Consider the following 18,750-nt stretch of genomic DNA (forward strand, 5'->3'; position numbering starts at 1 on the left):
CTTGACAGATTTCGATATTTTGTCGATATTTTTGACATCGATATATTTTTGCAAAACATCTTATGCACGCTTAAACGTACCCGCTTATGCTTAGGTTTAAACAACCTAAATTCGATCAACGTTACCTAAAAATATACAAAATAAAACTGGGAGAAGACTGAATAAAAATACTGTTTTCTTTTGTGATTTTGGATATTAATATCCAAAAATTTTTTGTTTGCTTGTTGGGATAAACGGAATTCATTCATTCATTCGGGAATGTGCAATCATGGTGTATTTTTCACATGCGTACTTACTTACTTACTTACTTATCCTGGTTCGCTGTCCCTCAGCATTTGAACTGCAAAATAATGTTTCGCCAACTAACTCGGCCCATGGCTGTGCGTCTCCAATTTCTGGAATGCGCCACACTTTCCAGGTCCTGCTTCACTTGGTCTAACCATCGAGCACGCTGCGCACCTCTGCGTCTAGTACCAACCGGATTCGAGGCGAAAACCATTTTTTACGGGGTTGTTGTCCGGCATTCTCACAACATGTCCCGCCCATTGTAACCTTCCCGCTTTAGCAACTTTCTGGATACTGGGTTCGCCGAAGAGTTGCGCCAGCTCGTGGTTCATTCTTCTCCTCCATACACCGCCAAAGATAGTCCTAAGCACACGACGTTCAAAAACGGCCAGTGTTTTCAACAACACACGTAGTCGTAATGCTGGACAGTTTTAACCTGTGCTTCAAACTAAATGCTGTCAGTTTGAACGGGATGAAATCTCGGTTAATTGTGGCTTTAGCTTTCAAAAGGTCGCATACTCGGTTGCATGTCCCATGTAAAAGGGTTTATTAGGCGACCTTTTGGAAACTAATGCTAGAATTTATGAAAGCTGTGAAAGCAGTTCGCTTAAAACCAAGTGCTAATCGACCTGAGTCAGGTAATTTATCAATTTGCTACATGTGTAGCTGTTATATAAACAGAGAGACTTTGAAGTGTGAACAACAGGTTAATAAAAAGTTAGATATAAGCACAAGTTTATGGTAAAAGTGCTTCATTGAGTGCTAACTGTTTACTTGGGTTCTTACAATATAGAAAATTTGGAAATTTGAAAAACAGATCAGTTAAAACACACAAAAATTAAGGTATATAATATTGCTGATTGCAAGGAAATTTGTACCATCCAAAAGGCGAAATCATTTATAAAAGTGCGATCCTGCATTAAATCGTTTCGGTATCTTCGGCGCACTTTTTCGTTACATTCCAAGCAATAAGTGCGCCGAATAGACCGAAACGATTTAAGCCTAAATAGCACTTTTATGAGCGATCGCGCATTTATTGATTGGACAATCTTCCTTGCAATCAGCAATAAATAAAAATAACGAAAATCATCTTCCGGCGAATCATATCGAGTTTTAATGGAAACTAGACTTGAATTTGACGTAAAATTTGGTTCGAAATGATTTGAAATTTGATTTGAAATGGTACTTAAAATTGGAATTGAACTAGAAACAATAGCGTGCCCAGACCGTCCACACATAAACTAATAAACTAATCGGAACAATCGGCAAAGACACAGGCGACGAAAACGGACTAACGATTGGAAATTAGGAACATGGAACTGTCGCTCTCTAAATTTCCTCGGAAGTACCCACGTGCTTTCTAAAGAAGTCATCGTAGCGCTGCAGTAAGTATGCTGGAAAGGAACGATGGTACGTACATATAGAGATGGTCATACCATCTACCAGAGCTGCGGCAATACTCACGAGCTGGGCACAGCTTTTATAGTGATGGGGGAGATGCAGAAGCGGGTGATCGGGTGATGACCGATCAACCCCCGAATGTGCAGATTAAGAATCAAGGACCGATCCTTTTATATTAGCATAATTAACGTGCACAGCCTTCACCTCGGAAGTACCGATGATGACAAAGACGAATTCTACGCGCAGTTGGAGCGTGAATACGACCGCTGCCCAAGACATGATGTCAAAATTAAGACTTGTCGATTTCGCCGCCTCCAAGAACATGGCCATACGTAGTACCTTCTTCCAGCATAACCTCCACCATCGGTATACCTGGAGGTCACCTAACCAGACAGAGTCACAAATCGACCACGTTCTGATAGATGGTCGGCACTTTGCAGACATTATCGACGTCAGAACCTATCCGGGCGCTAACATTGATTCCGATCACTACCTAGTGATGGTAAAGTTACGTCAAAAACTATCTGCTGTAAACAACATACGATACTGGCGCCCGCCATGGTATAATCTAGCGCGACTGAAGCAACCGGAGGTCGCCGAAAACTACACGTTATCTCTCGAAACCGCGCTGCCGAAAGAGGGTGAGCTGGATGAAACCGCTCTTGAGGACTGTTAGAATGTCGTAAGATCAGCCATTAACAGCGTAGCGGAGAACGTCCTAGGCAGTGTGGCACCGAATCGACGTAACGTATGGTTTGACGAGGAATGCCAGTAGATATTGGCTGAGAAGAACGCAGCGCGGGTACAAATGCTGCGTAGAGCCACCCGTCAGAATGTGGAGCGATACAAACAGAAGCGGAGGCAGCAAACTCGACTCTTCAAGGAGAAGAAGCGCCACCAAGAGGAGAAGGAGTGCGAAGAACTCGAACAGCTGTACTGCGTTCACGACACACGGAAGTTCTATCAGAGACTCAACGGAAATCGCAAAGCTTTGTGCCGTGGGCCGAAATGTGCAGAGATAAAGATGGAGGTATCTTGACTGACGACCGCGCGGTGATCGAAAGATGGAAGCAGCACTACGATGAACACCTGAATGGCGTGCAGGCGGAAGATCATGATAGTGGAGGAAGTGGCCACATTGGTGTAGCAAGCAACGAAGGCCACCCCCATCAATAAGGGAAGTTAGAGAAGCCATCCAGCGGCTGAAGAACAACAAAGCAGCGGGAAAGGATCTAGCCTTCGATTGTTTGGAGTCTAGCTTCGATTGTTTGAAACCTTCGATTGTTGATTGTTTGGAGTCTAGCTTCGATTGTTTGAAACCTTTAAAGTGTGTTAGTAACTCTATCTTTCTGAGACCCGCTAGCGTGAACGAAGTCACAATTCTGATAAATCAACTTGATGTGAAAAAAGTAGAGGGCATGATAATCTCCCAGCAGACTTGATAAAAGCCAACGTACGTCCATTTTCCGAGATAATCGCGAAGCTCTTCAACAGAATAAGAGAAACCGGGGCTTATCCTGACATCTTTAAAATTGCAAAAGTCTCGCCTGTATTTAAATCTGGTGATACTTCTGGGGTCACGCTGCTAAATCAAAACTTAAAAAGATTCAAACCTTGCAAAACAGATGTATAAAAATAATTTTCAATTTACCGCATTTATTCTCGACGTATTCGCTTTATACAAGCTTAGATCATAAAATTATACCCATCTTAGGATTGCGCGACTCTCAAACTATCATGTTTGTACATAATGCCTCACATGACCGAACTTTCCGTAGTAATTTACGACCAGGCGAAACTATCCCTATACTAGACATTCGAATGAGTTATTAAGAAGCAGAGCATCTACCAACTTGGGTCTACAACGTATCACTAATTATGGTCCATCAAAGTACAATTTGCTTTCAAATGAAATAAAAACAATAAGAACTAGTGTCCTTATGAAAAGCAAGCTAAAACAGTATATAATAAGGAAGGTAAATGAGTATATTATTTAACGTGTCAACCATTTATACATGTAGGTTTTTTCTGGCTTCTGCTATTTTTTTCCCTGCATCTCGATTGTATAGTAGTTTAAGTAACTTATCTGTCCCACAAACGACTTCACTATAAAGCTATATGCTTTTTTTCTTTTTTTTTGTTTTACAGTTTTACGTGAATCCCTTCGAAGGAACTAAGTTCCATTGGGATCTCACTTTGTTTTTTGTTTAGCTAAATACTTCGCGTTGTTATTTTCCTATATTTTATTTTTTTGTATGTGTCCACTACCAGGGGGTTCTCATTGAGAGCTCTTTGGTGTGGGGGTCAGAGGAGGGTATTAAAAAAAAAAAGAATGGCATTGCAGCGGAACTTATCAAAATGGGCCCGGACAAGTTGGCCGGCTGTCTGCATCAACTGATTGTCAAAATTTGGGATACGGAACGACTACCGGAGGAGTGGAAAGACGGGGTTATCTGCCCTATCTACAAGTCATCTTCCATCGACTATCGCTCAAAGCCAAAAGATTTGTGGGAAGTTACCAGGCCGGCTTCATGGAGGGTCGGTCTACAACGGACCAAATCTTCACCCTGCTGCAGATCCTCCAGAAGTGCCGCGAATTCCGAGTCCCCACGCCCCACCTGTTCATCGATTTCAGTCGCATATGAGAGCTATGGAAAATTTTGGACGAAAACGGCTTTCCGGGTAAGCTTACCGGACTTATCATGGCTACGATGGATGGGATTCAGTACTGTGTGAGAATCTCGGGTGGTTTGTCGGACCCATTCGAATCTCGCAGGGGACTTCGACAAGGAGATGGTCTTTCCTGCATGTTATTCAACATTGCGCTTGAAGGTGTTATAAGACGAGCGGCGATCGAAATGCGGGGCACGATTTTCAATAAATCCAGTCAATTTATCTGCTTTGCTGACGACGTGGATACTGTCCGCAGAACATTTTTGGCGTTGGAAGATCAGTACACCAGACTAAAACGCGAAGCAGAAAAGATTGGATTGAAGATAAATACGTCTAAAACGAAGTATATGCTGGCGGGCGGGATCAAGCGCGACAGGGCGCGCTTGGGCAGTACCGTGGTAATCGACGGGGATGAGTTCAAAGTAGTCCACGAGTTCGTATACCTTGGCTCACTTGCCACAGAGGATACCAATACCAGCCGTGAGATTAAAAGACGTATTATCAGCGGAAGTCGGGCCTACTACGCACTCCACAAACAATTGCGGTCGAACAATTTGAGCCCCCGTACAAAGTGCACACTGTACAAAACGCTAATTAGACCGGTTGTCCTCTACGGGCACGAAACGTGGACACTGATAGAAGAGGACCTACGAGCACTCGGAGTTTTCGAACGGCGGGTACTAAGAATTATCCTGCAAAACTGGTTTTCGCATCAAATCCGGTAGGAACAAGACGAAGAGGGGCACAGCGAGCGAGGTGGCAAGACCAGGTGGAGCGAGATCTGGCGAGCACTGGGTGCCCGCGGAACTGGAGACCAGCTGCCATGGACCGAAATCGATGGAGAAATTATACTGCGCCGGCCTTGTCGTAAGACGTTAAGCCAATTAAGTAAGTAGTAAAATCAAACTTGAAATTAGACCTAAAGCTGTACACCCAATTCTTTTCTTGCACGGTTTCTCGAAATAACACGGTTTATTTTTGCACGGTTTTTTTACACGGTACGTATCCCCTGTGTAAAAGTAGAATTTGGTGTACTTTAAATTACAGTTGAAGTTAGACTTGAAATCGGACGTGGCATCATTGTCGTCGTTGACGTCAGTAGCATAGAGGCGTTCGTGCTGTTCCAAGCAGTCGTCTTCAGTCAAGGCGGTCTTGGTCCTCCCATCGTCAATTTCCCAGTCGTCTTAAATTGATATTTTTATTGTATTTTGTATCCTATTTTGTAGGATTATTGTAACATCCTTGCCTTCGTGTTAGGACTATTTTTTCCGGGTTGATTAGCGAATGATCGTGAGTGAAATCAAGGTCATTGGATGAGTTTGTTCTAAGGCTCCTCACTGCCTTTTCTTCATGCTAAGCTCTATATTACTCCTATAACAATTCTTATAATTTGTGTACCGGACGGAACACCTGTCTAGAGGGGACAAAACCTGAAAAGATCACGCCTGGATCATCTATAACAAGGCGAAGCTGGTTAGTAGAGCAAGCTTCATTGAAGGGTTAAGGGAAGGGTTAAAAACTCTCCTATCACTTAACAAGAAATGAGCAGTCATTTGCCCTTATTCTGCGAGTCACGTGACTCAATACGACAATTGTCACTCGCCGTGACTCGCCACGGCGAGTCGAGTCACCTAGGTGACTCGGTTGTCACCTAGGTAAGAAACCCCTGTCACCTAAGTGACAGACCGTGTCACCTAGGTGACATATGGCACCAGATTCGTGGTAACTCCAAATAGTCACGTCACTCGCCTCGCAGAATAAGGGTGATTAACATTTCGTCGGAGAGCCCAATTTCGGAAGCAGTTTATCAGCCCAAAACGGGGGTTCTATATTTAAAAATGTGTTCACTGCATTCTTCTTGCCAATCTGAACACATCGAATATATTTTTATGAACAGAATTTTTGTTTTGAACAAAAAAAACTATTTTTGGTATGTACAAAATGAATGATGACTCATTTCACCTTAAACACGCATAAAAAGTGATAATAATCAGCATATTACTCCCTGAATAGCGATTGTAGCAAAAAAAAAAAACACTGGCGTACCGTGTTCACTCATTTTTGTCACAATGAGTTTTTGATGCGAGATTTTTTTTTATTTTAACTATGCTTGATGCTGTAGTTGCACGAGTTTTAGATTTTGGATTAGTGATTGGCAATGTGCCATTTTATTTTCCTAGAGCATTTTTATTGTAGTCAAAACAAGGTGCCTATCTAGCGTGGACACATAACGTTTTTTCCACCATCAACACACAGTGTCGTACCAGTGATAAAACTAGCCGTGTCACCGGCCAAAAACGCAATAGCGGATGCAACTTCGCTGGCACGACCCACGCGCCCCAACGCATGCATCTGCGCTGAGTGCTTCAAATATGCATCATAAGCAGCATCATCCATCCCTAGTCGCTTGTGAAAGTCTGTTATGATAACCGCTGTTAAATAGAATTATAATCACTTATTAAATATCAATTCAACATAGCAAAAAATTTGATTACCTGGGTTGACGGAATTAACTCTCACTTGCTTGGGAGCTAACTCCAAGGCGGTACACCTAGTGAATTGATCTAAAGCTGACTTCGAAATACAATACACCAAACTATTAGCAAACGATCTGGTTCCTGCCACACTGGATACGTTTACAATATTGCCTTTGCTTTTGATCAGATGTGGAACCGCCAGCTGGGTTAGGTGGAAAACTGCTCTCACATTTGTGGTCATAATATCGTCGTACTGTTCTAAGGTAGTGTTTTCAATCGATCCTCCGGTTCCTTTGCCCGCATTGTTGACCAAAACATCTAGCTTGCCAAATTTGGCAATCGTAGTCTCGATGACACGCACATTGTCCGCCTCCTTCGTAACATCGGCTACAATCAGCAATGGTTTGGCTTTCCCAACAGCTTCACATTCTGCTCCAATTTGATTTAAATTTTCAGCATTTCTCCCGGTCAATACCGCCGTTGCGCCCAGCTCAGTTAGATACTTTGCAGTCGCTGCACCGATTCCACTACTAGCACCAGTTATAAGAATAACCTTTCCTTTCAAATCCATACCGATTGACTTGAGAAACGTAACTGTGGAGATTACAGACATTACGAGCCTTTTTATCGCTCGTTGATTACGGCTACTGATGAGAGCTGAATGCAATAGATAAAGTCGAGTGAATGGGCATTCTCTTTCAAGAAACAAATACAAACAGAATAGTGCAATTCATAAGTGGAGTTTACTAAATATTCTTATCGCGGGCACATAATATGTTTACCCCCATCAACAAACAGACAAAGACCAGTTATGAAACTAGCTGTATCACCGGCCAAGAAAGCAATTGCCGATGCCACTTCCGAGTCTTGGCCAACTCTTCCCAGTGCATGAGTTTTTTCACATCTTTTCAAAAAAGCTTTATAGGCTTCCTCCTTCATACCAGCTTGCCTATGGAAATTTGTAACAATAACACCTGAAATTGAGGGCTTTTAGCTATTTTGATATTATTGTAGAATAAATTTTTATTCGAACCTGGATTTACGGCATTGACTCGAACTTGATTTGGTGCCAGCTCAAGAGCAGCGCAACGCGTCAATTGATCGATGGCCGCTTTCGAAATACAGTAAGCCAAAAAATCCGGAAATGATCGCCGTCCGGCTACGCTTGACACATTGACGATGTTACCTTTGGTACGGATTAGATGAGGAACCGCCAATTGCGTCAGCTGAAATACCGATCGTACATTGGTCCTCATAATGTCATCGTAATTCGCCAGACTAGTTGAAAGGATGGTTCCGGCCGATCCTTTGCCTGCATTATTAACCAACACATCCAGTTTACCAAAAGTTTTAATCACTTCCGCTATCAGTTGCGTATTGCCCGACTCATCGGTTAAGTCGGTTGCAGTGACCATTGGTTTACTGCCTCCGGCAGTTTCACATTTCGACGCAACCTGTTGCAGCTGGTCAATGTTTAGGCCCACCAAGGCTAGAGTTGCTTTGAGTTTCGAGAAGTACAGCGCTGTAGCCGCTCCTATTCCGGAGCTAGCACCCGTGATTAATACCACTTTGCCACTGAAATTCATGGATCCTAATTTGCCCTTTATTTTTTTGTTTCAGCTGAATGTGTTTTATTAGCTGTTTTTAAGCGAAATTCTACTTGAAAATGTTAACTTTGAAATGTTTCGACGCGGTTTAAAATGACAACCGTGTTTACATGGGAATTCCAGTGCTTACTAGATTTTTATTATGATTTCTAACTTCTAGAATTTATTTGATACGAAATGAGGTTCTGTACTTAGGCTCATATATTATAACTTCAGTTGGAAACCGAATTTCTGGACTAGTAATAATAATCGATTTTTCGTTAGTCCAGAAATTCGGTTTCCAACTGAAGCCATAATGTTAATTCTTTTTTGGCTTCAATTTTCCACCTGGTGGGAAGGCAAAGCCAGGGGCGGACAAGGAGCCAAAGGGCCCCAGTTTGCAACATTCTCATGATAGTAAATTAACACAAAAAACGACATCTACTTAAAAGACATCAGCGTTACAAGGACAGTAAATCGAATGAATATGGGCTCTATTTTGTAAGTCATGTCGGGCAACTCGACTCGCCTCAGGCATTGTCGAGTGTCGAGTATCGGGAGAACGGTTCACGGTACTTTAGTTTGGACGCATTTTTCTTCAACCCAATCTTCGCTACTTTGAGCTTTAGTTTGTTCAGCCACCACCACAGATGCTGTTCTACCGACAATATCTATTTCTTTGGGAAAGCAGACGAACTAACTAGATTTGCTGAAGATTGTGCTAAAGTTACTTGCTAGGAGTTGGCCCTTGGTAAAAATTATGACTCTCGTTTCGGTACCCGTTTGTCGGAGCACCCCCTCAAGAGCGATGTTGAACAGCATTCAGGAGCTCGAAGGATTCAGGAGCTGAGCCTCGAAGGGATTCAAGAGTGCCTCCGAGATGCGCCCGAAACGTGCACTCGATCCATTGTAACGCTGATTAGTTCAGTCAGTTTATACGGAAACCCGTGCTCTTGCATTATCTGCCATATAGGTGGTCTCGATCGACTGTATCGTATGCTGCTTGAAAAACAATAAAGATGTGACTCGTGGGCACGTTGTACTCCCGATATTTCTGAGGCGGCTTTACCAGCGCTATGCCGCCTCTTCTTCCCTCCATTTCCATCGGTTGCTTCTCCTCCTCACAAATCTTGGAAATAACCCAGTGTAGAGCCGTTGCCAGTGTTTCTCGGATACATTTATAAGGCTCTGCCGGTAGACGGTCCTTATCAGTGGCTATATTGGTCTTCAGCAATTCGATTTCTTGTTTGACTTCTTAGAGATCAGGTGCTGGGATGATGCTATCTTCCATGAGTACTCCCAGGTTGACTTCGGTTCCGCCTCCTTTTGTAACTTCGCCTTTGAGGTGTTCACCGAAGAACTGCTCCCACTTGAAGACCATCTCGCGCTCGCTTGTGATTTCCTCCCTCGTCCCTATCATATGTCAGTTTTCGTAATTACAAAGCTGTTGATATTCGTTTGGGTTTTGTGCGAGAAAAATTAATAGGGAACTATTTCTGGAAACATGTACACTGATTTTTTCCGGTTTTCAAATTCCAATGATGGGATTTCTGGAGGGGGCCTGATCCACTAGATGCACCCTCTAGCTACGCAAATGTTCTCTACCGACCTGAACCGTGGCAAATAATTTGTACGTCACTTCTAGCTGCACACAGAAAGCTTCCTTCTCGTCATCGGGTCTACCCCCGACAAAAGGCCCAGACACAACGCGTACGGATTTTACTACGTTGCACAGTGCGTTGAGCCATAGACAAAAATCGTTTTTCACTTTATTTTAATCGGGTATACTAAGTATTTAGAATTGTTTATAGATGCCTTCTGCTATATAAACAAGTATTAGTTTGCTTGGGAAAGCGCCACAACTACTATTACAAGTGTTCAAACTGTCAAGTTGCAGAGTGGATTTTACTTACAAATTTTGCTTTCATTTTTGAAGGTTATTCATCACGCTCGCAAAAATTTCATAGTTTGTGTAACCAAAATCTTTAAAATGGAGAATAACAATCAAGGTTAGTAGAACAAATTTTGGTTATAGAAGGAATTCATTTTGACCTTACTCCTAAAAAATCGCCCCATAGAAACGGCATAGATATTGTCCTTCAAAAAAACAGAACTCCAACTTTGATTACTGATTTAAAAAATGTTCCACCGACTTCAAAGCTGAAATTTACACAGAATAATTGTTCAAAGTGTCCTCTACAAGATCGAACAGATTTCAGCTGCAACTACCTGCAACTCTGCAAGATATGTCAATATTTGTAGATCAACGTCAAGCACTGATAAACCGTCAGATTTCCGTTGATTCTACTATATTATGTTATCCCTGTTAAAAGAAACTACTGTTTATGAAGCTTTGTGCTATTACTGTTCAAAATTAAACTCAAAGCGATTTTATTTCATATAGCGAGTAAATATTTCTTTAAAAAAATTAATAAACTTAATGCCGGCTGCCGTTTTTTCCCGTTTCTCGGGTTAATAATTATGACGAATAATCAATGATAACGATTTTCCTGCTGGAAATTCGTTTCGTGGATCTAATTAAATGGTTTTCAAAAATTGCCCAACAAAAACAAAACGTCGAGCTGCAGACTTTGTCTCAAATTATGCCATGGAAAATTATTATTTACTTTTCCGTTACGGCTGAGAATGGTAAAAACGGCTTAAGTATTACTCAAATACTAGCTCTGTTCACAGATATAGATTTGTTAGTGCAAACGTATATTTTACTTAGAAATGCTCAAACGTCTTCTATAAACATAGCTTTCCAAGCTTTCATGCACTGAAGAAAATTTTTTCGATTACCGAAATTGCAGCCAAGGTTGATCTTCGAGTGCTGCTTAATCTAACACTAGATGGCTTTGCTGAATTTACCAAAGTATTTCTAGTACAAATGCCACTTTCACAAACAACTTTGGTAGTTTTATAACCGACGGCAACCCATATAATGATGAAAAACTTTTACAATGCTTGCGAAAAAATTTGGCGTTTGGGACATTTTTGTCATTATGTAAATATTTTGAGACATTTAAGCAAATACTAGCTTCGATTATCACAAACTACTTTTTTCATTACACTAGCTTGATAAAATGTCTAAAATCAGCAGTTTTGATTTTTGTCCCGCAGTCCCATACGTTCAACGCACTGTGGTTGCGGCAATCTGACAGTTTTTCCATGGGTTTTCTGTCAAATATTTGTAACTAGCGGGTAAAGGACACACACAGTAATGCGGAGACTCCCCTCTTCACTGCCTCAGGGTCGGCATACGCTCTTGGCTACCGGACAAGAAAACACTTGGAATCGATCTCAAGCAAACTCCCTTTTATTCTTCTCTGTCGACACTTTATTCAACCCACTTTCTTACTGTCTATCTCCTACCTCTTAGCTTTCTATCTTTCACTTCGGGGCCCCCTTTCCGTCCGCAGTCGCCTACTTCCGCTTCGCACCTTCCGGACACCGCCGCCGCTTTCCCTTCTGGGTATTGGGAGGATACGTATGGGCGTCGATCACCGTCTCTGATGCCAACGTGCTCACACTTACGGCCGGTATTATAGCGACCGGGCCACGGGATCGGGTTAATCCTTAGTATACGAGGTATACAAAACTATACAATGAGGTCCTGTGAGCACAATGGGGGGAAAGAAAATGGAGGGTGGGCGTCAGTTGGAGGCTTTTTTCCGCTTACATCCGGCTTAACATTTTACCTGAACGACCAGTATATCCGGCACGATCCTCTTCTCCACTCTTTCACCTTTCACCTTTCAGCTGTAACTCTATTCTTTATTTAGCCAACCTTTGTGGCTCTACTGCTTTCTTTTTTGTTGGTTTGCAGTCTTTGATCTTTGCGACCTTTCGCTTTCAGGTTAGCCGGATTATTGGATCGTTCAGGATGGCGGATAACATTTCGCGCTCTCCAACTGCGCTCCCATTAATTCCTTCCCATTTTCCGTCGTTTGCACCGCTTTTCTTCGGTCGTCCGTTGTCTCGCATGAGTCCTCTGGCGGTGAGTAGAAGTACTACGGTTGCTTCTCGTCGTGTCATTTGTGGGATTTGTTAGAGACAATACCTGTGACCAATGGCAACTATTTTCTTGTCTTTTTATTCATTTAATACGAGCTACTCGCGTTTAATCTCGGCATTCTTGGGTTGCCATACGGTCACTGGTTACATATCCGCAACGTAGTAAAATCCGCATGCATTGTGTCTGGGCCTAAACAGTCGGAATGCTACAATTACGAAACTGAATATGTAAAATCGAGCATTGAGATATTTATGAAGGCAAGATAACCTGTTTCGTGAGGGACTGACAATACCATGCGAAAACAGGACTTAAAAATCATTTGTGTTTCAATTTCTTTAGTAATCCTGCGTTACTCATTTTGTAAATCAGGATTTTTCACTGTAAATCAGGACACTAGGACAACAGTATGGACATGCGAAAACAGGACGTGTCCTGGTAAATCAGGATGTGTGGTCACCCTAAGAAATATAGAACAAAAAACGGGAGAATGAGACAGAAAAATGAGAAAAGTGGAAGAGACAAAGACGAAAAGCTGGAGATAAAAAAGAAAAACCGGCGAGGAAATGAAAAAAAAGAGCCGAAACAGATAAAAAGATACAGAAAAGACGGAAGAGCGGGGTATCAAAAAATGAAAACGGCACAGATAAAGACCAAAAACATGAAGGACAGGAGATAAAAAGAGTGAGGAAAACAGGAAATGAAACAAAAGGGTAAACGAGAAGTTACCCTTTACGTTAATTGTCAAATTTCAGGCCCAAATTGAAGTCTAGTTTAATTCCAATTATAGGTTTAGGGTTTTCTAACTCTGATTTCATTTTTAGTCAAATTTTAACTTTAAATTCAAATCCAATTCCAAGTCTAATTCCAATTCATGTAGAGTTTCAAGTTTAATTTCAAATAAAAGCTTCAAATTATTTTTTGAGTCCTATTCCATGTTTAATTCCAAATAAAACTTCCAGTTCAAACTACTTCAAATTTAAGTCTAATTTGAAATCTAATTCTAGGCCCAATTTCCGGTTCTATTTGAAGAGCTTAGCTTGACGCCGAAATTAGTCCAAATTCAAGTCCGATTTCTAGTCAAATTTCAACTTTCAAAATCTATCAGGTAGGGGAACTGTGGGTAAAATGAACAGGGGGGGTAAAATGAACAGGTAGCCAAATTGCCAGTAAACCGCTTAAAATCTGTACCAGACCAATAGGTATCTTCTCCTAGAAGTATTTCAAGCTGTTTGAGACAATACGTGGTGAGCATAAGTTTTCTAATGTGAAAAAAATTGAAAAAGTAAAAAATATTTGTTGAAATCTGACGCTGATGGTAATTTCCACTAATAGTATATAAGCTTTTTTGGCGAAACAAATTAAATTTCGACTATTGGTATCATTTAGTGTTGTTTGCTTATCACTGTCCTGCGGATCTGTCGAAAATTCCAAATATTTTTATCAACTGTTTGTTTATAATAAACACTAGAAAACAATTGGTGTTTTGGGGGCAAAATGAACACTTCACTATGGGGGCAAAATGAACTATGTGTACAATGATGTTTTATTTTCCATATATCAGCAGCCAGAACCTAATTACAATTCAATCAATAAAAATGATCGAGTCTCTCGAAAAATAACGGAAAATGACCGATGAAGCGAGTTGAAAGTCAAGCATTATATGAACGTGGCGAAGATACATTATGTTAACTTTGTGGAGTCCTATTTTAATTTTAGCAGCCTTGTTGAATATCTACAGCTTATGTAGAACAATGATAAGGTAAAATAATGTTTAATTTATCCAAACTGCATGTTAACTTTAGTTTTCTATGACATGTTCATTTTGTCCTCACTGCATGTTCATTTTACCCACACGAAAAAAATCAGGCTCGAATGTGACACTTTCGAAAATAAGGGATTTTTCATGACATATCGTCCTTTTTCAAACATCTTTATATTTTGCTACGTGGAATATGAATCCAGCTTTCAATTCATGTAGTGCGTTCAGCATTTGGTTGGTTCCTGGGGAAGCAAATGGCGACATTGCTAAGGGTGTTCATTTTCCCCCCAGTTCCCCTATCACCTGATACCTGAAAATCTAAGGAAATGAGCTTGACAAAAAACATTTTTCATTATCTGCTATCACCTTACGATTGAATTTTAAAGAATTTGTTATCTCGCTTTTGGCCTACAAATATAGAGATGACAATGCATTTTCTGAACTGTTGAAGCTGTTGAGCTTGAACAGATGATTTTATTTTCGTTTTTTTCGATAGCGGTCACGTTGTGGAGCTAGAAAACACCGGTTGCTGCGTTATTGTGGTTATTTTGGTTGTCAGGTATGTAGTATGTTTATACTTTGGTGTGGGTTACTGCGCATGCCACAAATACGCTGCTGCTAGTCTCGTCGGTCTGATGGCAGACACATATTTTACGTCACGTTAGTTGTCGTTGCTGACAGTTGTGTAATTTTTATCAGTTTGTGCTATCTGCTATACCAAACCGATTGTCGTTTAAAGCTTTCCATCCAGTATTATAATTGCCATTGATTAAGATTGTTTGTCATTTTTTACAAAACTAGAGGATGGATTTTACGGGTAAGGTTGTACTGATTACCGGCGCCTCGTCCGGGATTGGTGAAGGAACGGCAAAGCATTTAGCAAAGTATGGCGCTACTTTGGTGCTGACCGGGCGCAACAAAGACAACTTGAATAAGGTTGGTGCGGCTTGTGAAGCCCTATCGAAGCAGAAGCCACTACTATTGGAAGCTGATGTTACCAAAGTGGAGGATAACAAAAAGGTAATAGATGAAATTACAGCTAAACTGGGACGCTTGGACGTCCTGGTCAATAATGCCGGTATCATTGCAAATGGGTCAATTGAAAATACAAGCTTGGAACAGTATGATGAGGTCATGAACACAAACGTCCGGGCAGTATATCATCTGACAATGTTGGCCGTTCCGTTGCTGATTGAAAATAAAGGTAATATCGTGAATGTGAGCAGCGTAGCTGGGAATAGATCTTTTCCAGGAATTTTGGCATACGGAATTTCGAAAGCAGCAATTGACCAATTTACTAGATGTGTTGCTTTGGAGTTAGCAGCAAAACAAGTCCGTGTTAATGCAGTGAATCCTGGTTGGTGTTGAAATTGCTCAGGATATCGTACAGGATTATAATTGTGTTTTGCTTGCAGGAGTGATTGTTACCGACATCCATAAACGCGGTGGAATGGACGAGAAAGCCTATGCTGAGTTTCTGGAAAAATGTAAACAAACCCACGCCTTGGGTCGTCCAGGGGAACCGGGGGAAGTTGCTGCTACTATAGCATTTTTGGCTTCGGATGCGGCGAGTTTCATAACGGGCGTAACGCTTAATGTTGACGGTGGGCGTCACGCCATGTGTCCAAGATAGAACATAATGTTCGAGAGAACCGTGCCTTAGAATTTTTCAAGAATATCATGTTTTTCAAGCATTTTGTGGTGTAGAAAAAATAAATATTTTGGTCCTGTTGTACTATTTTATTAGACTGCCAAATAAACAGTAAATTATGATTCACTTTAAAATATATTGCTCCGTACTTTCATAGGAAGTGGTTAAGATATTCATAAGATGTAAAGGAATATCTCAATACTGGACAAAAATGGAAGGTATTCTCCATGCTGCCAGCAAAATCAAATGGATAAAACAACTCGTTCGAAATAAGTCGAACAAAATTAAGATCTGCCGAAATACAGAATGTAAGTGAATAATAAGGGTCATTAATTATGATGTCAATCAAAATTAACACAGACAAACCTTGCAAATTCAAACATTTATTAGCTTATTGCATCAATGCGTACTGTAATTGACAAATTATTCACGCACATATGCTCTAATAATAACAAAATGCAATGTAAATGCAAGTAGAAAATCAATATCATTCAAACTCCAAAATTCGCCAATTTCGCATCATCGTTGTTTGTTTTTCCTTATCTCGGGCACATGGCATGCCGTCCGCCGTCGACCGGCAGACTCGCTCCGGTGATAAACGATGCCGATTCACTCGCCAGAAATACGATTGCGTCGGCCACTTCCGTAGCCTGCCCTGGCCGTCCCATGGCATGAGTAGTTTTGGAGTGCTCCAAAAATTTCCCGTACGTTTCCTCGTCCATTCCGCCGCGTTTGTGCAGATTCGTTACCGTCACCCCCGGGTTGACGCAATTGACTCGAACGTTTTTGGCAGCCAACTCTAGAGCGACGCAACGCGTAAACTGATCAACGGCCATTTTAGATATGTTGTACGCCAAAACTCCCGGGAACGAACGGATTCCGTTGACACTGGACACGTTGACTACGTTGCCCTGGGATTTGATCAGATGTGGCACCGCCAGCATAGTCAAATGATAGATCGCTCGGATGTTGGTGTTCATCACTCTATCGAACTGTTCTAGGCTGGTCGTTTCGATCGTACCGGTTTCAATAATTCCCGCATTATTTACCAACACATCGAGTCTGCCGAACTTTTCGATGGTGGCCTTGAGAATTTTTTCCGTATCGGCCTCTTTACTGATATCGCCGGACACTACGAATGGTGCCGAACTTCCACTGGATGAGCATTTTGCTGCAATATCATTCAGATTTTCTAGTTTGCGACCGGTCAGGGCAAGGGAGGCGCCCAGTTTGGATAATTTCACGGCCGTGGCAGCTCCGATTCCGCTGCTTGCCCCGGTAATAAGAACCACTTTGCCGGCGAAGTTCATTGCTGTATTACGTAAAACCGGTAAATAACACAATGCGACTGAACCGAACCGTCACTGATAAACAAGTTAATTGAGAGCTGGCTTGGCTGGCCACTATTTTGATGTTGCTAATGGGCCCTTTCATTGGTGTGAGTGGAAACGAAAAGCATCCGTTAGGGTAATTGGCCCTGGGGTTATATTATTGCATTGGAATAACATACTGTTTAGAGCTTAGACAAACGATGAAAAACTCATCCATTTAAGTGTAAAGTAATTGTTTCTATTCTTCCGTATGGCACAGGAAAAATTAGGTCCATTTACCTTAGTGCTACGAAGCTACATTTAGGCGCAAACCTAATTAGACTCTAAAGTAGAGGTTTGTCGTAAAAATCTGATTACCGGATTTCTATACCGTGGTTTTGTATTAAGCAAAAAAAGTAATACACGTTGCATACATTTAGGCTTTCTATAAGGTGAGGTTAGGACAAATTTTTGTGCGAGATTTTCAGTGAAATACACCTATTGATCTAAGTTCCGAGCTCTAAAAGCTACAATAACAATATTCTCATAAAGAAAATAACAAAAATGAATGATTCATCAGATGCAAAATCCACAAACTAGCGGCTAAACTATCGCTAACAAGCAACACTACTGGTTGTTGGTCAAAATATTTTTTAATTGAAGCGCTTAATTTTGTGCTGCTAAGACTCTGCTCAAGGACGAGTTCATTAAAACTTCTTGAGGCACCAAGAGAAGAAAAAAGTCATAATCGCGGGACGAAGCAGTCGGCTACAGAATATGATTTGACCGCTCCTTTATTATGGGAGGTTGAGAAGAAGGAAAAATTATTGCTAATTGCTACAAAAAGGGTATACACTGAGCTTTGAGACGATTGATGATACAAGCGAAGCTGTCTTTAATTTCAGCTCTGCCTAATGGAACCGCAAAAACGTTCAGTATACATTCCCGCTGGCAATTATTAAAAAAAGGACCAAATCCTTAAGCTATAATGCAATTTGAAATAAATATTAGAGCTGTTGAAGACATAAAGGCAATTAAGTGTTTTTTGATGAAAATATGACTCAGATTTACTAATCAAAGGATAGAAGGAAATGTTGAAAAAGAAATTTAATATTATGGTTGAAACAACGTCCAACAAACAAGGGAATGTTTGAAAAGCAAACATCTCTTTTCGCATATTTTAAGTTACAGTCTATAATAACCTGAATACATGTTTTCAAGTTTGCCCCAAGCCATTGAATTTATAGTGCAATTCAACAGAATCTACAGAAACGTTACCGGCTGGAATTAAACGTTGCCCTCTGGTGGGAATTGCATTTCCCATGCCCACTCCAACAAATGCCAATTATTGCCGAACCAACACGATTTCGAAGTCCGAGCTTCAATATGTGGTGAATCGAAATTACATTCCAACTAAATATTATACCTTCAAAATAACGAGTTGACTTAATCCACCGGGCAATCGCTTGATGAATATATAATCAAAAATTGCATGGGCGGACCAGTCAGTGTCGCACCGCACGAGTGCGTGATCGAATATGAATATCCCTACGTGATCCTGTGTGTAGAATACACTGTTTTGCAATTGCA

General features: G+C 41.2%; 4 protein-coding genes across 4 annotated transcripts; 1 reads left to right on the forward strand and 3 right to left on the reverse strand.

The window, feature by feature from the left end:
• Positions 1–6,492: 6,492 nt before the first annotated feature.
• LOC128744652 (3-oxoacyl-[acyl-carrier-protein] reductase FabG-like) lies at positions 6,493–7,416 on the reverse strand. The gene is made up of 2 exons (XM_053841810.1): positions 6,855–7,416; positions 6,493–6,791 (listed from the first exon to the last, which is right to left on the reverse strand). The coding sequence occupies exons 1-2, from the start codon at positions 7,405–7,407 to the stop codon at positions 6,574–6,576; spliced, it is 771 nt and encodes a 256-aa protein (XP_053697785.1). The 5' UTR covers positions 7,408–7,416; the 3' UTR covers positions 6,493–6,573.
• A 176-nt stretch (positions 7,417–7,592) lies between these two features.
• Positions 7,593–8,425, reverse strand: LOC128742069 (3-oxoacyl-[acyl-carrier-protein] reductase FabG-like). The gene is made up of 2 exons (XM_053838268.1): positions 7,870–8,425; positions 7,593–7,810 (listed from the first exon to the last, which is right to left on the reverse strand). Exons 1-2 carry the CDS (start codon positions 8,420–8,422, stop codon positions 7,593–7,595), a joined length of 771 nt encoding a protein of 256 aa, XP_053694243.1. The 5' UTR covers positions 8,423–8,425.
• A 6,569-nt stretch (positions 8,426–14,994) lies between these two features.
• Positions 14,995–16,160, forward strand: LOC128743850 (3-oxoacyl-[acyl-carrier-protein] reductase FabG-like). Its single transcript, XM_053840532.1, has 2 exons — positions 14,995–15,556; positions 15,615–16,160. Exons 1-2 carry the CDS (start codon positions 15,004–15,006, stop codon positions 15,830–15,832), a joined length of 771 nt encoding a protein of 256 aa, XP_053696507.1. The 5' UTR covers positions 14,995–15,003; the 3' UTR covers positions 15,833–16,160.
• A 61-nt stretch (positions 16,161–16,221) lies between these two features.
• Positions 16,222–17,193, reverse strand: LOC128743849 (uncharacterized oxidoreductase TM_0325-like). Its single transcript, XM_053840531.1, has one exon. The coding sequence runs from the start codon at positions 17,158–17,160 to the stop codon at positions 16,390–16,392; it is 771 nt and encodes a 256-aa protein (XP_053696506.1). The 5' UTR covers positions 17,161–17,193; the 3' UTR covers positions 16,222–16,389.
• Positions 17,194–18,750: the final 1,557 nt, after the last annotated feature.

Source organism: Sabethes cyaneus, chromosome 3, assembly GCF_943734655.1.
Source record: "Sabethes cyaneus chromosome 3, idSabCyanKW18_F2, whole genome shotgun sequence".
Taxonomy (NCBI): domain Eukaryota; kingdom Metazoa; phylum Arthropoda; class Insecta; order Diptera; family Culicidae; genus Sabethes; species Sabethes cyaneus.